Raw genomic sequence first — 19294 nt, forward strand, 5'->3', positions numbered from 1 at the left:
GAATAAGAGTTTCAGTCTCCATTTTATAAATGAAGAAACCAAGGTCTCGGTTCATACAGTGGGGGAGCTGTATTTCATATCTATTTACCATTATCTTTCAGGTCGGACTCAGTTTTTCAATTTCCTATCCTTCCGGGACCCCAGTGACCTTTGAATCTTGCTTCCAGAAAACATTGCTTTCCAACCAGCCAGTAACTAACAGTTGAACCGGTCTTTTTTATTAAAATCACCAACCTCAAAATTTGAAAAATATGTTCAGTGTAGTTAAGCATATCTTATATTGCATGTTTATGACAGTATAGCAAAAGTGATTAAGTGCAGCCTTAATTGACTTTACCCTCTCAGACAGCACTTTTTTTTGGTATAACTTCTCCTTCCATGCATCGTTTGGGGGTTTGTTTGAAAATACAGTGGAACTAGAACACACGTATTACAAAAATGAAAGGAGCTAGTAAATCAGTGTGTCCTGTTGTGCTAGCCACTGGCTTGTGTTTGAAAAGTTTAGCTTTAAGGATTTTTGCTATCCCAGCTACTAAATCAGGATTGCATCTGACTTGTACTCACAAGGAGGAAATGAAGCATCCAGCTAAGCCATGGTGTAGTTGGTACCTGGTTATATGAAGGAATATAGAAATGATGGGTGTATATCAGGAAGTTAAAAATAAGAGTGGAATCCTAGCAACCTAGTGCTGTATTAGGAGTTGCTTCCAGGAGGAATTCATAGAAATAGAAGATTATTGTACTTCATAGTGTACATAGAATAAATTGAGACTCTACATAGAAACACCTTTCCTGTTCATTCAGTCATACTTTATTTCAATAATAATTATTGAGCACCTACTATGTACCAGACTAAGGATACAATTCTAAGCCTTCATGGAGCTTAGTGTTTGGAAAATACAATGGATAATATTCCTCTGTGAGGTTGCAGGGCAGGGATCCTGTTTCTTATATCAGTACATTAGTTTGCTAGAGCTGCCATAATAATAAAATACCACAGACTGGGCAGCTTAAACAACAGAAATTTATTTCCTCAAAGTCTGGAGGCTGGAAGTCTAACATTAGGGTGTCAGCAGGTTTGGTTTCTTCTGGGCTTTTCACCTTGCCTTGCAGATGGCCACTTTCTCACTATATATTTACATAGTCTTCTCTCTGTGCACACCTGCATCCCTGGTGTCTTTTTGTGTGTCCAAATTTCCCCTTCTTATAAGGATAACAGTCAGATTAGATTAGGGTCCATCCTAACTACCTCATTTTTAACTTAATCACCTCTTTAAAGGCCCTATTTCCAAATACAGTCACATTCTAAGGTGTTGGAGGTTAGGACTTCAACATAGGAGTTTTAGGGGGACACAGTTTAGCCCATAACCCTTTACCCGTTGGACCCCCAGAATTCATATTCTCCTTACATGCAAAGTACATTCACCCCTTCATAACAGCCCCCAGTTTTTTAAGCTCTACACCCAACATGGGGCTTGAACTCATGACTCCAAGATCGAGAGTCACATGCCAGCCAGGCACCCCCAACAGCCCCCAATTTTTTTTAAGTTTTTTTTTTTTTTTAAGATTTCACTCATTTGCCAAAGATAGAGCGGGAGTGAGAGAGAGAGAGTGAGCGAGCACGCAAGTAGGGGGAACAACAGGCAGAGGGAGAAGCAGGCTCCCTGCCGAGCAAGGAGCCTGATGCGGGACTGATCCCAGGACCCCAGGATCACAACCCAAGCTGAAGGCATATGCCCAACCGACTGAGCCACCAAGGCATCCCCAGCCCCTAATTTTAAACCCATTCCAGCATCGACCCCAAATCCCAAGCCTTATCTGAATATCATCTAAATCAAATGTGGATGAGATTCAAGGCATAATTCATCCTAAGGCAAAAATCTTCAAGGGCACCTGGGTGGCTTAAGTGGTGGGTTAAGTGTCTGCCTTTGGTCAGGTCATGATCTCAGGGTCCTGGGATCGAGCTGCGCGTAGGGCTGCCTGCTCCATGGGGAGCCTGCTTCTCCTTCTCCCTCTGCCCCTCCCCCTGCTCATGCTCACACCCTCTCTCTGAAATAAATAAAATCTTTAAAAAAAAAATCTTCAGCTGTGAACCTGTGAAACCATTACAAGTTATCTGCTTCCAAAGTACAATGGTGGGACAGATAATAGGGTGAACATTCCCATTCCGAAAGGGAGCAGTTGGAAAGAGGAGAGGTATCATAGGTTCCAAGCAAGTTTGAAACCTAGCAGGGCAAATTCCATTAGATTTTAAGGCTCAAGAATTACCCTCTTTGGCTCGATATTGTGTCCTTTGGCCCATTGGTGTGGCAGGCTCATGCTTCAGGCCCTGGACATTGGCAGTCTGGCCCACTGAAACTGAGGCTACAACCTTGCCCCCCTGGGGCCTGTCCCCTCTGGGCCTATAGTGGTAGCAGCAGTCCTGCTGATCTCTGAATTGCCTTGGGGTCATTCTTCTCTTTTCTTGAAGGATAACACCTTTTGGCAGTCAGATAGGTCTATTGTCCTGTCTTGTGGAATCCCAGAAGTCTGATAGCCTTCCTTTATTATATCTTGTCTCTGTCCCCTTTAGTCAAAGCTGGCCTTGTTTCTGTTGATAAAACTTCATCTCTATTCCTGGCTTCTGCAGAGATGGCTGATTGGATCCATGAGTCACACCTGTAATCACTTTATCAAAGGATTGTCCAGCCAGACCTCGGTTTTGCCTCCTGAACATGCTTTCATATTATATGGATAGTCTGAGATTTTTCCAAACCTTCAAGTTCCGGTTCCTTTTTGCTTAACAATTCCTTCTTCAATGTATCTTTCTCCTCTCCATACATTTTACTATGAGCAGCAAGCAGAAACCAGGCCACACCTTCAACACTGCTTAGAAATCTCCTTAGCTAAATATCCAGGTTCAGCACTTAGAATTTTTACCTTCCACCCAACACTAGGACACCATTCGGCCAAGTTCTTTTTTGCTTTATAACAATCAACTTTTGTCCAGTTCCCAATAGCATGCTCCTCATTTCTTTCTGCGATCTCACCAGAATCACCTCTGATATCCATATTTCTGCCCATAGTCTCTTCAAGGCAATCTAGACTTTTTCTAGCATGTGCCTCAAAACGCTTCCAGTCTTTACCCATTCCCAGTTTTAAAGCCACTTCCATATTTTTAGGTATTTGTTACAGCAGCATGTCACTTCTTGGTACCAAAATCTGTATCCGTCTACTAGGTACATAACAAAGTACTGCAGACTGCGTGGCTTAAACAACAGAAATGTATTTTCTCACAGTTCTGAAGGCTAGACATCCTAGATAGATGTTGGCAAGTTTGGTTTCTTCCGAGGCCTGCCTCCTTGGCTTGTAGGTGGCCATCTTCTGTGTCTTCACATGATCTTTCCTCTGTTTGGGCATTCCTGGTGTCTCTGTGTGTGTCCCAATTTTCTCTTTCTTGAAAGGACACCAATCAGTTGTAGTAGGGCCTCGTTTTAATTTAAACACCTCTTTAAAGACCTTATCTCCACATATGGTCACATTCTGAGGTACTGGGGGTAAGGCTTCAACATATGCATGGGGCTGGATGTAATTTAGTCCATAACAATCACTCAGCATGAATAATCACCTGTGAAACTTGTTAGATTTGTCTGCATAACAATACTGTTTTCTTCCTAGTACTATGAAGTATTCCTTCGACAGTCCCCAATGGAGCCCTGCCTTCTGTTCCATGAAGGTGGGTACTGGCGTGAGCTCATAGTCCGCACCAATAGCCAAGGGCACACAATGGCCATCATCACTTTCCATCCCCAGGATTTAAGACAGGTGAGACTCACAGAATGATAAAGGGTGGCTTCTGTAGCAGCCCTTGTTTTCATTATCCTGCAGTTGGTTTTGGAAGTTTCGGGGCAGATTGCAGAAACTACACATCCACAGAATATTTGTGTGGGTTGGGAAGAGGGGTCGGGGGTGAGGAGGAGATAGCGAGGTACTCTAACCATGCTGCTGGCATAATCAAACCACAGAGACTGAGGTGAGGTTACCAAGTTAATTACCATGTGAGGACTTCCAAGTATTTTCACAAGAACTTGGCCGGTGGAAGTTGGTAGGTACTCTACTGATTCTAAAAGCCAATTCAATAGAGAGGAGAATATAGTCAGAATTTCATAACTCAAATAATACTTTACATTTGTAATTCACTTAGGGCTTTGAAACATTCCCATGTTAAAATATTCCTGTACTTAATGTGATCATCTCAACCCACCTGTAAAGTAGGTGAGAGAAGGAAAAGTATTGTCATCCTCATTTCAGATGAGCAAATAGAGGCACAGAAGTACCCAAGGTGAAGAGCCAGTAAATAGCCAAGCTAGGGCTTGAACCCACGTCTTTGATTCCTGACCTTTTTTTTTTGTAATTTAAAAAAAATGAGTATAGTTGACACACAATTCCTGTGGCGTTTTATTTTTATGTATTTTTTTAAGATTTTATTTATTTATTTGACAGAGAGAGACACAGCGAGAGAGGGAACACAAGCAGTGGGGGTGGAAGAGGGAGAAGCAGGCTCCCCGCTGAGCAGGGAGCCTGATGAAGGGCTCCATCCCAGGACCCTGGGATCATGACCTGAGCTGAAGGCAGATGCTTAATGACTGAGCCACTCAGGCGCTCCTCAAAGTAGATTCTAAGGCAGCAGGTATTACTAGAGATAAAAGAGAAGACTTAATAAAGGTAGAAGGTTCCATTTAAAAGGAAAATACAACAATTTAAAATTACGTACACTTAATAACTGACAGAACTACAGGAAAATACACAATGCTACTTTAATGGGAGATGCAGTAAATAATGGTGAGCACAGACAATGATAAAATACATTAGTAAGTTTAATCTACATATGTAAAAAAAACCCTATTTATTTATTTATTGAAATTCCAGTGTAGTTAACATACAGAGTTATATTAGGCCAGGTATACAATATAGTGATTCAACAGTTCTATGCATCACACGGTGCTCATCATGACGAGTGCACTCCTTAATCCCCATCACCTACTTCATACCCATCCCCCCACCCACCTCCCCTCTGGTAACCATCAGATTGTTCTCTGTAGTTAAGAGTCTGTTTCTTGGGGGCACCTGGGTGGCTCAGTCGTTAAGCGTCTGCCTTCGGCTCAGGTCGTGATCCTAGGGTCCTGGGATAGAGCCCCATGTCGGGTTCCCCGCTCTGTGGGAAGCCTGCTTCTCCCTCTCCTGCTCCCCCTGCTTGTGTTCCCTCTCTCGCTGTCTCTCTCTCTGTCAAATAAATAAATAAAATCTTAAAAAAAAAGTCTGTTTCTTGGTTTGTATCTCTTTTTCCCTTGTTCATTTGCTTTGTTTCTTAAATGTCACATATAAGTGAAATCATATGGTATTTGTCTTTCTCTGACTGATTTATTTCACTTAGCATTTATACTGCCTAGCTCCATCCATGTTGTTGCAAATGGTAAGATTTCATTCTTTTTTATGGCTGAATAGTATCCCATTGTATATATATACCACCTCTTCTTTATCCATTCATCTGTTGATGGACACTTGGGCTGCTTCCATAATTTGGCTATTGTAAATAATGCTGCTATAAACATTAGGGTGCATGTATCCCTTTGAATTAGTGTTCTTGAATTTAAAGAAATGGGCAGAAGACATGAACAGACTATCTCTAAAGAAGACATACAGATGGCTAGCAGACACATGAAAAAATGCTCAACATCACTCATCATCAGGGAAATGCAAGTGAAAACCACAGTGCGATACCACCTCACACCTGTCGGAATGGCTAAAATCAAAAATAAAAGAAACAACAAGTGTTGGCGAGGATGTGGAGAAAAGGGAACCCTTCTGCACTGTTGGTAGGAATATACTGGTATGGCCAGTGTGGAAAACAGTATAGAGGGTACTCAAAAAGTTAAAAATAGAAATACCTTATGATCCAGTAATCGCACTACTGGGTATTTATCCCCAAAATACAATTCTTGGCCTTTTAACTCTAGAGCTCCAGCATAGTTTATTGTGATCTGTCCTGTGTCAAGCTAATGTTTAGGTTCTCTGCAGTGATGTAAGAATTTTAAAATGTTCTGAATTCAAAGAAAGAATTTAGTTACCCTGATCATTCCCTCCCATGCCCTCTTTCTTTTTTTTTGAGAACTCACATCTGAGGTGGTATTTGAGTGGGTGGTTGGGATATTTGAAGTGGAGAGACATAAAGGGAGTTGAAAAGTTATTGCTTCTTCATAATGAGGCAAAAACTTAGTTTAGTTCCTTGTTTACAGTAGGAATAACTCTCACACTTTCTTTAGAAGACTATTAAGGAGGCTCAAATTGGAGAAAGCACCATGTCTATTGTATAGGATTTGTCAAAAGCTGATAAGCAAAGCGATGCTTCTGCCAAGATGTGTAAATAGTGTATTTTTTGTCATGTAGAACATTGCTTTATCTTAAGTGTTATTTATAATAGGATTTGAGAAAGGTGCCTTCTTGTCTGACTATTGCAAGGCTGATTATTATTGTAGAGTTTGGAGAGAAAATTTGTCAGAGATGAGTCTGTGCTTGACTCCTGATTTTGTGATCTGGGCAGGAGGAGCTCAATGTTCAGAAGGAGGCTGTCAAGAAGTTTTTCACTACTGGGCCAGGAGCAGTCTGTGACTTGACATCACTTTACTTCCAGGAAAGGTAAACCTGGGGTAGCCAGACAGCAAGCAGGGTGGCTTGCCATATTCTGAGCTGTGGCTTGCTGAGGCAGGGCTGCTGACTGGGGGGGAACTGGGCTAAGTGATACCGGCCCCTGTACACCAGCCAGGTCCCAGAACCCAGGCCAAATTTAGATGAGAGGGTGTCTGCATATACCTCCATCCCCCGAGAGGGAATTCTTCCGGATTTTTCAGGGCCATGCCATGGGGGCTGTGTCTCCTGGCTGAGATGCTGCCCACTCCCCCCCCCACCCCCTGCAAACCAGTAGAGATGGAATGGTCTGCTATTCCAAAATGCTTTTTTAAAAATTCTTTTCCAGGGGCACCTGGGTGGTTCAGTTGGTTAAGTGTCTGCCTTCAGCTCAGGTCATGCTCCCAGGGTCCTGGGATTGAGCCCCGCGTTGGGCTCTCTGCTCAGCGGGGAGTCTGCTTCTCCCTCTCCCTTTGCCCCCTGCTTGTGCTCTGTCTCTCAAATGAATACATAAAACCTTTTAAAAAAAATTCTTTTCCAGCACTATGACGCGTTGCAGCCATCAGCAGTCCCCCTATCAGCTCCTATTTGGGGAACCCCACCTCTTTGAAGATCTCCTGGGCTTGAAGATCCGCATCTCTCCAGATGCCTTTTTCCAGATTAACACTGCTGGTGCAGAGGTGCTATATCGGACAGTGCGGGAGCTGAGCGGAGTGAACTCTAACACCATCCTCCTTGATATCTGCTGTGGAACTGGCAAGTGGCAGCCCAGGGCAGAATCTACATGCTACTTAGCTTCCATCTACCCAGCACCCAGGGCTCAAGTGGGGAGGTGATGGGGGGTGGTGCAGGCATACCATCATTGGTTTAAAATCTTAAAATAGGGACACCTGGGTGGCTCAGTCGGTTAAGCCTCTGCCATCAGCTCAGGTGATGATCCCAGGGTCCTGGGGTCCAGCCCCACATCGGACTCCCTGCTCAGTGGAGAGCCTGCTTCTCCCTCTCCCTCTGCTGCTCCCTCTGCTTGTTCTCTCTCTCTCTCTCTCAAATAAATAAATAAAATAAAATAAAATCCTAAAATATCCTCCTCTTCTCCTCCTCCTTCCTCAGGTGTGATTGGTTTCTCTCTGGCTCAGTATGCCTCGCAGGTCCTTGGGATTGAGTTGGTGGAACAGGCAGTAGAAGATGCCAGGTGGACTGCAGCCTTCAATGGTACACTGCTCGTGTTCTGGAGAGAAATTAAGAGCTCCAGTTGCTTCTGTGCTGTGTAAAGCATTGTGTGGGAAAGGGCATCGACTATACCCATGACCTATGGAGAAGGAGGGAGGGTGTCCTGGAGTGATTGGAGTTGGGTCCTGATGGTTTTCTAAAAGAGGTCCCAATAGCTAATTTCCCCCCTTTTTTTCTATCCAGAAGACGAGCCCGAGGCAGTGAACAGGCCTAGATGATAGGAAGAGAACTTGGCAAAACTTTGGATAATAAAGAAGAGGAGCCTTCTTGACATTAGACTCATGAGGCATTATAACATAATACAGTAGATTTCAAACAATTGTTAGCCACAGAACCTTTTCTTTGAACAAAATCGTATGCCACACTACAATATAGAAAGCAGATCTCCTTGTTCTCTCTACCCTACCTCCAGACAACTCTTGAGGCTCTGAAAATCTCTAATGTAGCAGAAAGAGCACTTGAGTAAAAGTCAAGGTTTTCTTCTTGGTATAGGTACTTATGTGCTATGTGTCACTAAGTTTTAAAATAACATGTTCTAGTATCTCAAGCTGAAAGGCCTACTGAGATATTGCAAAGGAAAATGTGTTGGCAACAATGAGGCAGGTCCAAAAGTGTTTTTTTCCTTGTTATTCGGAGGTATGCCAGACCCAAAGGCAAGATGGCAGAGCCCTGGCTCCTGTACATTTCTGTGAAGCTGAAACTCTCCCTCCCTTGCCCCTTTCCTCACTACTGGGCTTGAGTTTTGACTTCTGTCCTGGGGGCCTCTCTTCTGCAGGCATCACGAACTGTGAATTCCACGCTGGTCGAGCAGAGAAGATTTTACCACAGCTACTAAAGTCAAAGGAAGATGGGCACTTCATTGTTGCTGTGGTGAACCCAGCCCGGGCAGGACTGCGTAAGAATGGATAGCTCTCCTGTTAACAGAACTAGTTGGGTGTTCTCATGATGTCCACCATCTTTAGTCCTTTACTCCCATATAGTGCTAAGGGGGCTCCCAGTGGGCTGGCTCTGACCCTACTTCTCTATTTCTAACCAATCCTAGGTGCTAGCCAGTTGGTAGTTTCTGATAACCCAGACCATGATAACTTAATTATATTAATCGCAGGGCACCTGGGTGACTCAGTTGGTTGAACGTCTGCCTTCAGCTCAGGTCATGATCCTAGGGTCCTGGGATTGAGCCCCACATGGGACTCCCTGTTCAGTGGGGAGCCTGCTTCTCCCTCTGTCCCTCCCCCAACTCGTGCTCTCTCTCTCTCTTTCTCACTGTTTCTGTCTGAAATAAAATCTTTAAAACAAAAGTAATTATATTAATAGCAATGTGTTTCTTCCTTCAGACTATCAGGTGGTTCAAGCCATTCGAAACTGCAGGGCTATCCGCACACTGATTTTTGTTTCCTGCAAGCCCCATGGTGAAACCACAAGGAACATCATTGAGTGAGTCTTGACTTCTTTTTTTATTTTTTTAAAGATTTTATTTATTGAGAGAGAGAGCATGAGAAGTGGGGACAGATGGAAAGAGAGGAGGGGGAGAAGCAGACTCCCTGCTGAGCAGGGAGCCTGATGCGGGACTCGATCCCAGGACCCCAGGATCACGACCTGAGCCGAAGGCAGCCACTTAACCAACTGAGCCACCCAGGCACCCCAATTGACTTCTTTTTTAAATTATTTTTTCCTGAATATCAAAGTAATCTGTACTTACTGTACAGATTTAGAAAACAGAGTAATATAAAGAGACAGAAAAAAGTCATTATACTACTATCAGCAGTTAGTTATAGGGCCAGGTCTCAGGTAAGGCAAGTAAAGCAACTCACTTTGGGTGCAAAATTTAGTAAGAGGGTGCACAAAATCTCAGTAATTAAGATACATTTATAATGCATTATTTTCAAAAATCAAAATTAGTCCCAAGAAAGCCATGATGAAAAACACATTAAGATCTTTTTTTTTAAAGATTTTGTTTATTTATTTGTGTGAGAGAGAGAGAGAGAGCCAGAGCGCACACAAGCAGGAGAAGCGGCAGGCAGAGGGAGAAGCAGCCTCCCTGCTGAGCAAGGAGCCTGATGCAGGACTTGATCCCAGGACCCTGGGATCATGACCTGAGCTGAAGGCAGCCACCCAACCAACTGAGCCACCCAGGCGCCCCACATTAAGATCTTTTTAAAAAAAACCAAAATCCACTCCTGTGCTTGCTAAACCCTGTCTCACTCACCTTACTCTAATCCTGGTCCTGGTTCCAATAAAACTTTATTTAAAAAAAGCAGGGAACCAGTCTGCAGGTTATTTCCAATTTGATTTTCCAAAATATTGCATTAAAATATTATTTGTTTGATTACTGAGTTTTTTGCACCCTCTTAAATTTTGCACCCAAGGTGAATGCCTCTTTCTTTGCTGTAGTTCTGGCCCTGGTCAATTCTTTTTGAATTTTGAAAAGTTTTCTTCCTTCTCTCTGTCTCTCTCTTCCTCCTCGCCTCCCTCTTTCCCTCCTTCCCTCCCTCCCTCTCCCTTTTACATAAGCAATACAATTTGCAATATTTGAACAACATAGGTGGGTATGAAGTACAGGTGATGTGCCTGGATGAAATAAGTGAGAATTAAAAGTAAATGAATTGAGCTCTCAAGTCAGTGATCTAGAAAAAAACAATAAACCTAGAGGAAACTAAAGGGAGAAATTAATAATGTTAGACAAATCCAGAAATGAATGAATGAACTACCCAACAAAAAAAAAACCCTATAGACTTGACAAATAAGCAAGAAGATGTTATTGGAAGAAGAAAATAGATAAATAAGTCTAATCAAGAATATAAAGGAATAAAACATAAAAATATAAAAAAATGAGAAAAAGCATAACTACAGCTATGAGGAAGTTTTTAGTTTTTTTTTTTAAAGATTTTATTTATTTACTTGACAGAGACACAGCGAGAGAGGGAACACAAGCGGGGGGAGTGGGAGAGGGAGAAGCAGGCTTCCTGCCGAGCAGAGAGCCTGATGCGGGGCTCGATCCCAGGACCCCAGGATCATGACCTGAGCTGAAGGCAGATGCTGAACGACTGAGCCACCCAGGCGCCCCTATGAGGAAGTTTTTAAAAATTATAAGAAAGTATTTTGTACAACTTGCTCACAATACATTTAAAAACCTAGATGGGCAATTTTCTGGGAAAATGGAAATGGGTAATATTAATTGCAGAGGATATAGGTAAGCCTACACAGACCAGTAACCACGGAAAAGAATGGAGAAAGTTGTCAAAGAGCTGCTTTTAAAAAAAAAAAAAGATTTTATTTATTTATTTGACAGAGAGGGACACAGCGAGAGAGGGAACACAAGCAGGGGGAGTGGGAGAGGGAGAAGCAGGCTCCCTGCTGAGCAGGGAGCCCGATGCGGGGCTTGATCCCAGGACCCTGGGATCATACCCTCAGCTGAAGGCAGACACCTAACGACTGAGCCACCCAGGCGCCCCGTCAAAGAGCTTCTACCCAAAATAAAAGCATGAGGCCCATGTGTTTTCACAGTCTTATTTCCTTGTCTGTTCTTGCATGTTTACCTCTTCCAGTTGTCTTTATTTTAATTTTTGTTACACTGTTTAAAAATGTTTTTGAGTATATGATAAAGGTGGCACCTCACAGCAATGGGAAAAAGATGGACTGTTCAATAAATGGTGATGGACAACTGGGTAGCCAGGGTGAAAAAAAAGTTGGATCTGTATCTCACCCTGTATATACCAGGATAAATTACAAAGGAGTCAGAGATTGAAATGTAAAAAGGGGAAACCATAAATGTAGCCTAGGAAATCATAGAATTTCTTTTTAATCCTGGAGTGCAGAAGCCCTTTCTAACTATGAAAATTCAAAAGCCATATACTAAAAGGTAGTTAAGTCTGCCGACATAAAAAATAACTTCTCCCTTTGTTACACCATACACAGAAATGAATTCAAAACAGATCATAGAACTAAATGTAAGGGTTGAAACAGGAATAAATCTTTGTGACCTTGGGTTAGGCAAAGCTTTCTTAGATATGACATCAAAAACCCAACCAACAACAACAACAAAAAATATATGTATCAAATATGTGTGTGTGTGTGTGTGTGTGTGTGTGTATAATTGGACATCATCACAGTTAAAAAAACTTTTGTGCTGCAAATGATACTATCAAAAAATGAAAAGACAACTAATAGAATGGGAGAAAATATTTGCAAATCATTTATCTAATAAGGGACAGGTATCCAGAAGCCAGGCACAAAGGGCCACATCTTGTATGATTCCTTTTATAGGAAATGTCCAGACTAGGCAGATCTCAAAAGACAGAGTAGATTTATGGTTTCCTAGGGCTGAGCATTGGAGGGTAGCAGAGAAATGGGGAGTGAGGGCTAAGGAGGGTGTGATACCTTCTTGGGTTAATGAAAATATTCCAGAATTGATTGTTCTGATAGATGGACAACTCTGAGTATACTAAAAACCACTGAACAGTATAAATGGGTGAGCTATATGGTATGTGAATTATCTCTCAGTAAAACCGTTAAAAAAAGTCAATAACTTGCATGATAAAAAGCACCAAAATCAAAGATAGGAGACAATATACAAACTGGAAAAATATTTGTAGTTTATATCATAAAGAGTTTTTTCCTTAATTTATAACAAACTCCTAGAGATTGATTTAAAAAAATGACATATCTAATGAAAGGTTAGTATCCGAAATGTATGAACAACTTATCTGGGACGCCTGGGTGGCTCAGTCAGTTGGGCGTCTGTCTTCGGCTCAGGTCATGATCCCAGGGTCCTGGGTTCGAGCCCCACATCGGGCTCCCTGCTCAGCGGGGAGCCTGCTTCTCCCTTTCCCTCTCCCTGCCTCCCTTTCCCTCTGCCTCCCCTGCTTGTGCTCTCTCGCTCTCTCTCTGACAAATGGATAAATACAATATTTAAAAAAAAAGAACTTATCAAACTCCCAAAAAACAAAAATCCAGTTAAGAAATAGGCAGAAGACATGAATAGACATTTTTTCAAAGAAGACATGCAGATGGCCAACAGACACATGAAAAGATGCTTAACATCACTCATCAGCAAGGAAATGCAAATCAAAACTGCAATGAGATATTACCTCACTCCTGTCAGAATGGCTAAAATTAACAACACAGGAAACAACAGATGTTGATGAGGATGCAGAGAAAGGGGAACCCTCTTACACTGTTGGTGGGAACGCAAGCTGGTGCAGCCACTCTGGAAAACAGTATGGAGGTTCCTCAAAAACTGAAAAATAGAACTATCCTGTGATCCAGCAACTGCACTACTAGGTGTTTACCCAAAGGATACAAAAGTAGTGATTTGAAGGGACAAATGCACCCTGATGTTTATAGTAGCATTATCAACAATAGCCAAACTATGGAAAGAGCCCAAATGTCCATTGACCAATGAATGGATAAAGAAGTTGTGGTGTGTCTATATATATGTGTATATATGTGTATGTGTATATACGTGTATATATATGTGTGTGTGTACACACACACATGGGAATATTACTCAGCCATCAAAAAGAATGAAATCTTGCCATTTGCAATGATAGGGATGGAGCTAGAGTGTTAAGCGAAACTAGTCAGAAAAAGACAAATACCATATGATTGCACTCATATGTGGAATTTAAGCAATGAAACAGATGAGCATGGAGGGAAAAAAGAGGCAAACCATAAAAGAGACTTTTAACTATGAAGAACAAACTGAGGGTTGCTGGAGGGGAGGTGGGCAGGGAGATGGGTTAAATGGGTGCTGGGTATTAAAGAGGGCACTTACGATGAGCACTGAGTGTTGAATGTAAGTGATGCATTACTAAATTCTACTCCTGAAATTAATATTACACTATATGTTAAGTAACTGGAATTTAAATAAAAGCTTAAAATAAAAGAAAAAAAGTACAAAAGAAAAATGAACAGAAGAAAATATAAATGTGTTTATGAACCGTGAAAAGATGCTCAGTCTCTTCCACTATAAGTATGTGGTATGTCTCTTCAATTACTCTAGTCTTACATAATTCTCTAAAGCCATATATATGTGTGTGTGTGTGTGTGTGTGTAATTTTTCTAATATAGGTCTTCTTAAGGTTAATATAAGATACTGTAAAGTTTTTATTGCTATTATGAATGGGATCTTTTTCATTACTTTTTCTAAGTGGTTATTGCCAACCTTGTGTCCAACTTCCACATTCTTTTATTAGTTTTATTTGTTTTCTAGTTGATTCTCTTGCTTGGTAGCTGGCCATTTTCTTGGTAGCTGGCCATGTGACCACCATATCAAAACCAGTTTTGTCTCTCTCCTTCCAATACTTTTTCTTTCTTATTACACTGGATAAGAAAATGTTCCCTTGTAGGGGCGCCTGAGTGGCTCAGTCAGTTAAGCATCTGCCTTCAGCTCAGGTCATGATCTCAGGGTCCTGGGATGGAGCCCCACATGGGGCTCTCTACTCAGCAGGGAGTCTGCTTCTCCCTCTCACTTTCCCTCTGTGTATGCTCTCTCTCTCTCTTCCTCTCTCTCTCTCTCTCAAATAAATAAAATCTTAAAAAAAATTTTTTTAGAAAATGTTCCATGGTAGAAGCAATAGTGAATATCTTGCCTTGTTCTGATTTCAGTGGGACAGTGCTATTTAAACTGTTGAGAGTCAGCCAGGGAAACAAGAACTCTTCTGCTTTGTTGGTTTGAGAGTAAATTGGTACAACCTTTTTTAGAACAGTTTAGTGGTACATGTCTCAGGGCCTTACAAACATATAAGCCCTTCAACTCAGCCATTCTACTAAACAACTAAAAATGTGTGCAAAGATAAAACTATTAAGGATATTCATGGAGGGACTTTTTGAAATAGTAAAGTGTTAGAAACAGCCTAAATTTCCAATAGCAAGGGATTAGATAAATAAACTATGGTACACACGTTTAATGAAATACCAATAAATGTGAGGTAGACTGACATATAGTGGAGAGATGGATATGATCTCTGATGAACTGAAGAAACTAGTTGTAAAGCAGTATGTACAATATGTAGTGTGACTCCATTTTAAGAAGCCAATTTAAATATACATATTTAGAAAGATATATCCTGAGAAGTCAGCAGTGGTTCTCCTTGGTGAGTTTATAGGTGAATTTTTGTGCCTATTTTTGCTGGACTGCCTTTGAAGTAAGCGAAATGAGTAATCTTTGAAAAATTTCAATAGAATAATCCATTAATATTTGTTAATTACCTTTCATGTACAAATCATACAGAAACATATATGACTTAGGCTGCTTGCTCTATTCACTGTTGAACTCTGTATCACAACCTGGGAACACAGAGATGAATAATAAACAGTTTTTGCCTCGTTTCCACCCTTAAAAAAATTATACTCCACTGAGGAAGATGGTTAAAAAAAAAAAAACCCAGGTAGTTACATTAAATATGGTAAATGGTGTTATAGAGAGAAACATAGGGGACTGTTGGAACACAGGGAAGGGCTTAATTTTTTTTTAAAGATTTATTTATTTATTTATTTGACAGAGGCAGAGATAGCAAGAGCAGGAACACGAGCAGGGGGAGTGGGAGGGGGAGAAGCAGGCTTCCCGCTGAGCAGGGAACCCGATGCGGGGCTCGATCCCAGGACCCTGGGATCATGACCTGAGCCGGAGGCAGACGCTTAACAACTGAGCCACCCAGGTGCCCCGGGCTTAATTTTTTTTTTAAAGATTTTGTTCATTTATTTGACAGAGACAGAGAGAGAGAAAGAGGGAGAGAGCACATAAGCAGGGGGAGCAGCAGAGAGAGAGAGAGAAGCAGGCTGTCCGCTGAGCAGGGAGCCCGATGCAGGACTCGATCCCAGGACCCTGAGATCATGACCTGAGCTGAAGGCAGATGGCTAAGCAACTGAGCCACCCAGGTGCCCTGGAAGGGCTTAATTTTTAAGAAGTGGTGTTCCTATAGGTTCTCCTTGGTATCTAGGAACTAATATTATGATCTTTTTCTCCAGGCTGTGCTGTCCTCCAGACTCTGCTAAGAAGCTTGTTGGTGAGCCTTTTGTCCTGAGAAAAGCTGTGCCTGTGGATCTCTTCCCCCACACCCTACACTGTGAGCTGGTGCTCCTCTTTGCTCGATAAGCAGCCTCCTACGGGACTGCAGGTTGTTTATTTTTTATTTTTTAATTTTTTAAAGATTTTATTTACTTGAGAGAGAGCGAATGAGCACAAGTGGGGTCAGCAGCAGAGGGAGAGGGAGAAGCAGACTCCCCGCTGAGCAGGGAGCCTGTTGCAGGGCTCGATCCCAGGACCCTGAGATCATGACCTGAGCCAAAGGCAGACGCTTAACCAACTGAGCCACCCAGGTGCCCCTGCAGGTTGTTTATTAAGGCTGGAGTTTTAGTACCTTCCAGGTCTGGCATCTTGCTACATTGCAGATCCTGAGAGCATTATTGGAGAAACCAACCTTTGGATCTCAAGCAGGAAGAATATACAGGTGCCCCTTGAACAACACGGGTTAGGGCCATTGACCCCCCTACACAGTCGAAAATCTACCTATAACTTTTGACTCCTCAAAAACTTAACTGCTATTAGCCTGCTGTTGACTGGAAGCCTTACTGATAATAGAACCAGTGAATTAACACAGATTTTGTATGTCACATGTATTATATACTGTATTCTTACAAGAAAGGAAGCTAGAGAGAATAAAATGTTATTGAGAAAATACATTTGCTGTATCTTATTTATTGAAAAAAAATCCGTGTATAAGTCTGTCTGCACAGTTCAAACCTGTGTTGTTCAAGGGTCAACTATAGCAGGCCTTCTATCTGATACAGATTTATAACCTTAGTTTTCAGGTTCCCTAGCTCTCACAGATGTTGGCTTCGTTGTGGCCACTCCTCGGCCCTAGATCTAGACTGTTCTTTCCTATTGCTGTCAGCCTGTCATGGCTGCCTTGATCCTAGTTCAGTCTAATCTCCTCTGTCTGACTCTGTTTGTGGTGTGGAGACAATACAACTAAGCTTTTCTCTGCAGCTGGTAATAATAACACATTGACTTCGGTCTCTGTATTTGCTGAGAGATTTTGGTAGATATGTTCTGCATTCCTTAAGTGGCCAAGGATTAGAACTAGAAACAAATCTAGCTTTTTTAAAAAAAGCATAAGCTATAATGTGCTTGCAGGGTGACTGTGTGATCTCAGAGCTTCATCCCTTTGGGTTTTCTAGGATTTGAATTTCTAGAATACCCTTCAAAAATGGTAGGAACAATAGCACCAATCAGCTCTCACATATGGAAGGAGAATTGGTTATAGTAGAGACACTGGGAAAGAAGATCTTCAAAGAAGAGACTGAATACCCGTAACTGTGCCATGTAGTATATGGATGCAGAAAGCTCCACAATCCTCTAATGATCTAGTATATAATAAACTGGATATGGAAACTGACATCCTCTAGTCCATGATTTCTTCAACTCTGGAGTTGTCCCTGGTTACTTCTCCAACAATTTGGATTGTATTTTAAATCTTTTAACAGCCTAAAGACATGTACAAAACTGATTTACAAAATTATATTGGGTCAACTAGTATTTTTCTCAATCCTAAATACGGAGAAGCCTCCTTCTCAGAAAAAAATGTGGCCATTAAAGCTACTACATACATATCCATTTAAAAAATGCTAGAAGGAAATGTAAAGTGATTTAAAAAAAGTGTTGACTTATGGCAGTCCGATAAGTTTTATTTTCATTTCCCTATTTTTCATTTTATGTAATGGGAAAGCAACTTTTATCTTCTCTTTTGTTCCTCATATCTGTAAGTGGCAAAACTGTCTATTAGTTACCTAAGCCAGAAACCAGAGTTAGGTCTCTCAGTCTCATACCCAACTGCCTACAAAGGGGGTTCCACCTGGATATCTTCTGGGTACTCCAAACTCAACATATCTAATGTTGCATGCTTCATATCTGTCCCCCAAACTTGTTCTTCCTCCTATATTCCCAGTCTTGATGAATATACCAATCTATTCAGTCACTCAAGCCAAAAGCTTGGGAATTATATCTGAGTCCTTCTTCTCTGTCTCCTTCCCCCATCCAACATATCACCAAGTCTCCATCCCTGTAGGTTACCATCGTTTCTTACCGCATTATTGCTCAAAAGGCCATCTTCTTTTTTAAAAGATTTTATTTATTTTATTATTTATTTGAGAGAGAGAGCACAGGCAGGGGGAGGGGCAGAGGCAGAGGGAGAAGCAGGCTCCCCGCTGAGCAGGGAGCCTGATGTGGGGCTCAATCGTGACCTGAGCTGAAGGCAGATGCTTAACTGAGTGTGCCACCCAGGTGCCCCTCAAAAAACCATCTTCTTAACTGATGCTGTGGTATCCACTCTTGCCCCATCCATTCCATTCTCTACAGCCATAGTGAGTTTTCTAAAATACCAATGTCATTATGTTTCTCCAGTGCTTAAAATCTGTCATTGGCTTCTTACTGCTTTTAAAAAGTCCAAAATTCTTTAAAAAAAAATGATTTTATTTATTTATTTATTTGAGAGTAAGAGAGAGCATGAGCTTGGGGTAGGGGTAGAGGAGAAGGGAGAAGCAGACTCCTCACTGAGTAGGGAGCCTGACTCGGGCTGTGACCCCAGGACCCCGAGACCACAACCTGAGCCAAAGGCAGACACCCAACTGACTGAGCCACTCAGGTGCCCCAAAAAGTCCAAAATTCTTTTTTTTTTAAGTCCAAAATTCTTGATGCACCCTCTATACCCCTTCATAATCTGGACAGCCTTATTTTTCTATGCATTAAATTCCTTTCCCTGGAAAAGATAAATTTCTCCCATTCTGGTCCTTTTCATACTCTGTTCCTCAGCTTGGAATGCACTTTTCATTACCTCTTCTGGCTAATTTTACTTATCTTTCTGTTTTTAACTTAGATATTCCCCTAGGAATATAAAATTGGCTGTATAATCAGCTTCCTGCTAATTTTGTTAGTGTTATTATCTTGTAAGATGATTTTAGAATCATGCTTCTGTCATCTTTATCATGAAAACTTTCAAATATACAAGAAAGTTGAAAGAATAGCACAACGAACACCAATATATTCACCAAGATTCAGCAAATGTTAATATTTTGCCATATTTACTTTATCTGTGTATCTGCTCTTTGGTAAACTATTTGAAAGTAAGTTGTAGACATGCCACTTCACCTTTAATCCCTCAGCATACATCTTCTAAGCAGGACCTTTTTCTATGTAACTATATGGTACATGATACCATAAGCACAGCTAAAAGAAATTAACAGTACCTCACTGATCTTCACAAATATTATCTAATATCGAATCCAGTGCTTCCTGAAGTATGGTTTGCAGACCGCTTGATGGTACACAGGGAGATAAGGAGCTTGGACCATAGTATATCAGTGAACCACATACTTCACTGAGAAAGTATGTCATAAAAACTGA

General features: G+C 41.5%; 1 protein-coding gene across 2 annotated transcripts in view; it reads left to right on the forward strand.

Moving 5' to 3' along the window:
- The window catches only part of TRMT2B (tRNA methyltransferase 2B), a 44196-nt gene extending 26971 nt beyond the window's left edge, over positions 1–17225 (forward strand). For both annotated transcript variants that reach the window (XM_028095793.2, XM_028095796.2), the window contains 7 exons: positions 3658–3804; positions 6581–6675; positions 7205–7419; positions 7774–7875; positions 8669–8788; positions 9228–9327; positions 15862–17225. In XM_028095793.2, coding sequence (XP_027951594.1) covers positions 3658–3804; positions 6581–6675; positions 7205–7419; positions 7774–7875; positions 8669–8788; positions 9228–9327; positions 15862–15988 — 906 coding nt within the window. In that variant the 3' untranslated portion in view covers positions 15989–17225. The remainder of the gene's footprint in view (positions 1–3657; positions 3805–6580; positions 6676–7204; positions 7420–7773; positions 7876–8668; positions 8789–9227; positions 9328–15861) is intronic.
- The last annotated feature ends 2069 nt before the right edge of the window (positions 17226–19294 follow it).

Source organism: Eumetopias jubatus, unplaced genomic scaffold (genome assembly GCF_037043125.1).
Source record: "Eumetopias jubatus isolate StellerSeaLion01/CBP00866 unplaced genomic scaffold, mEumJub1_p1.0 scaffold_11, whole genome shotgun sequence".
Classification (NCBI taxonomy): Eukaryota; Metazoa; Chordata; class Mammalia; order Carnivora; family Otariidae; genus Eumetopias; species Eumetopias jubatus.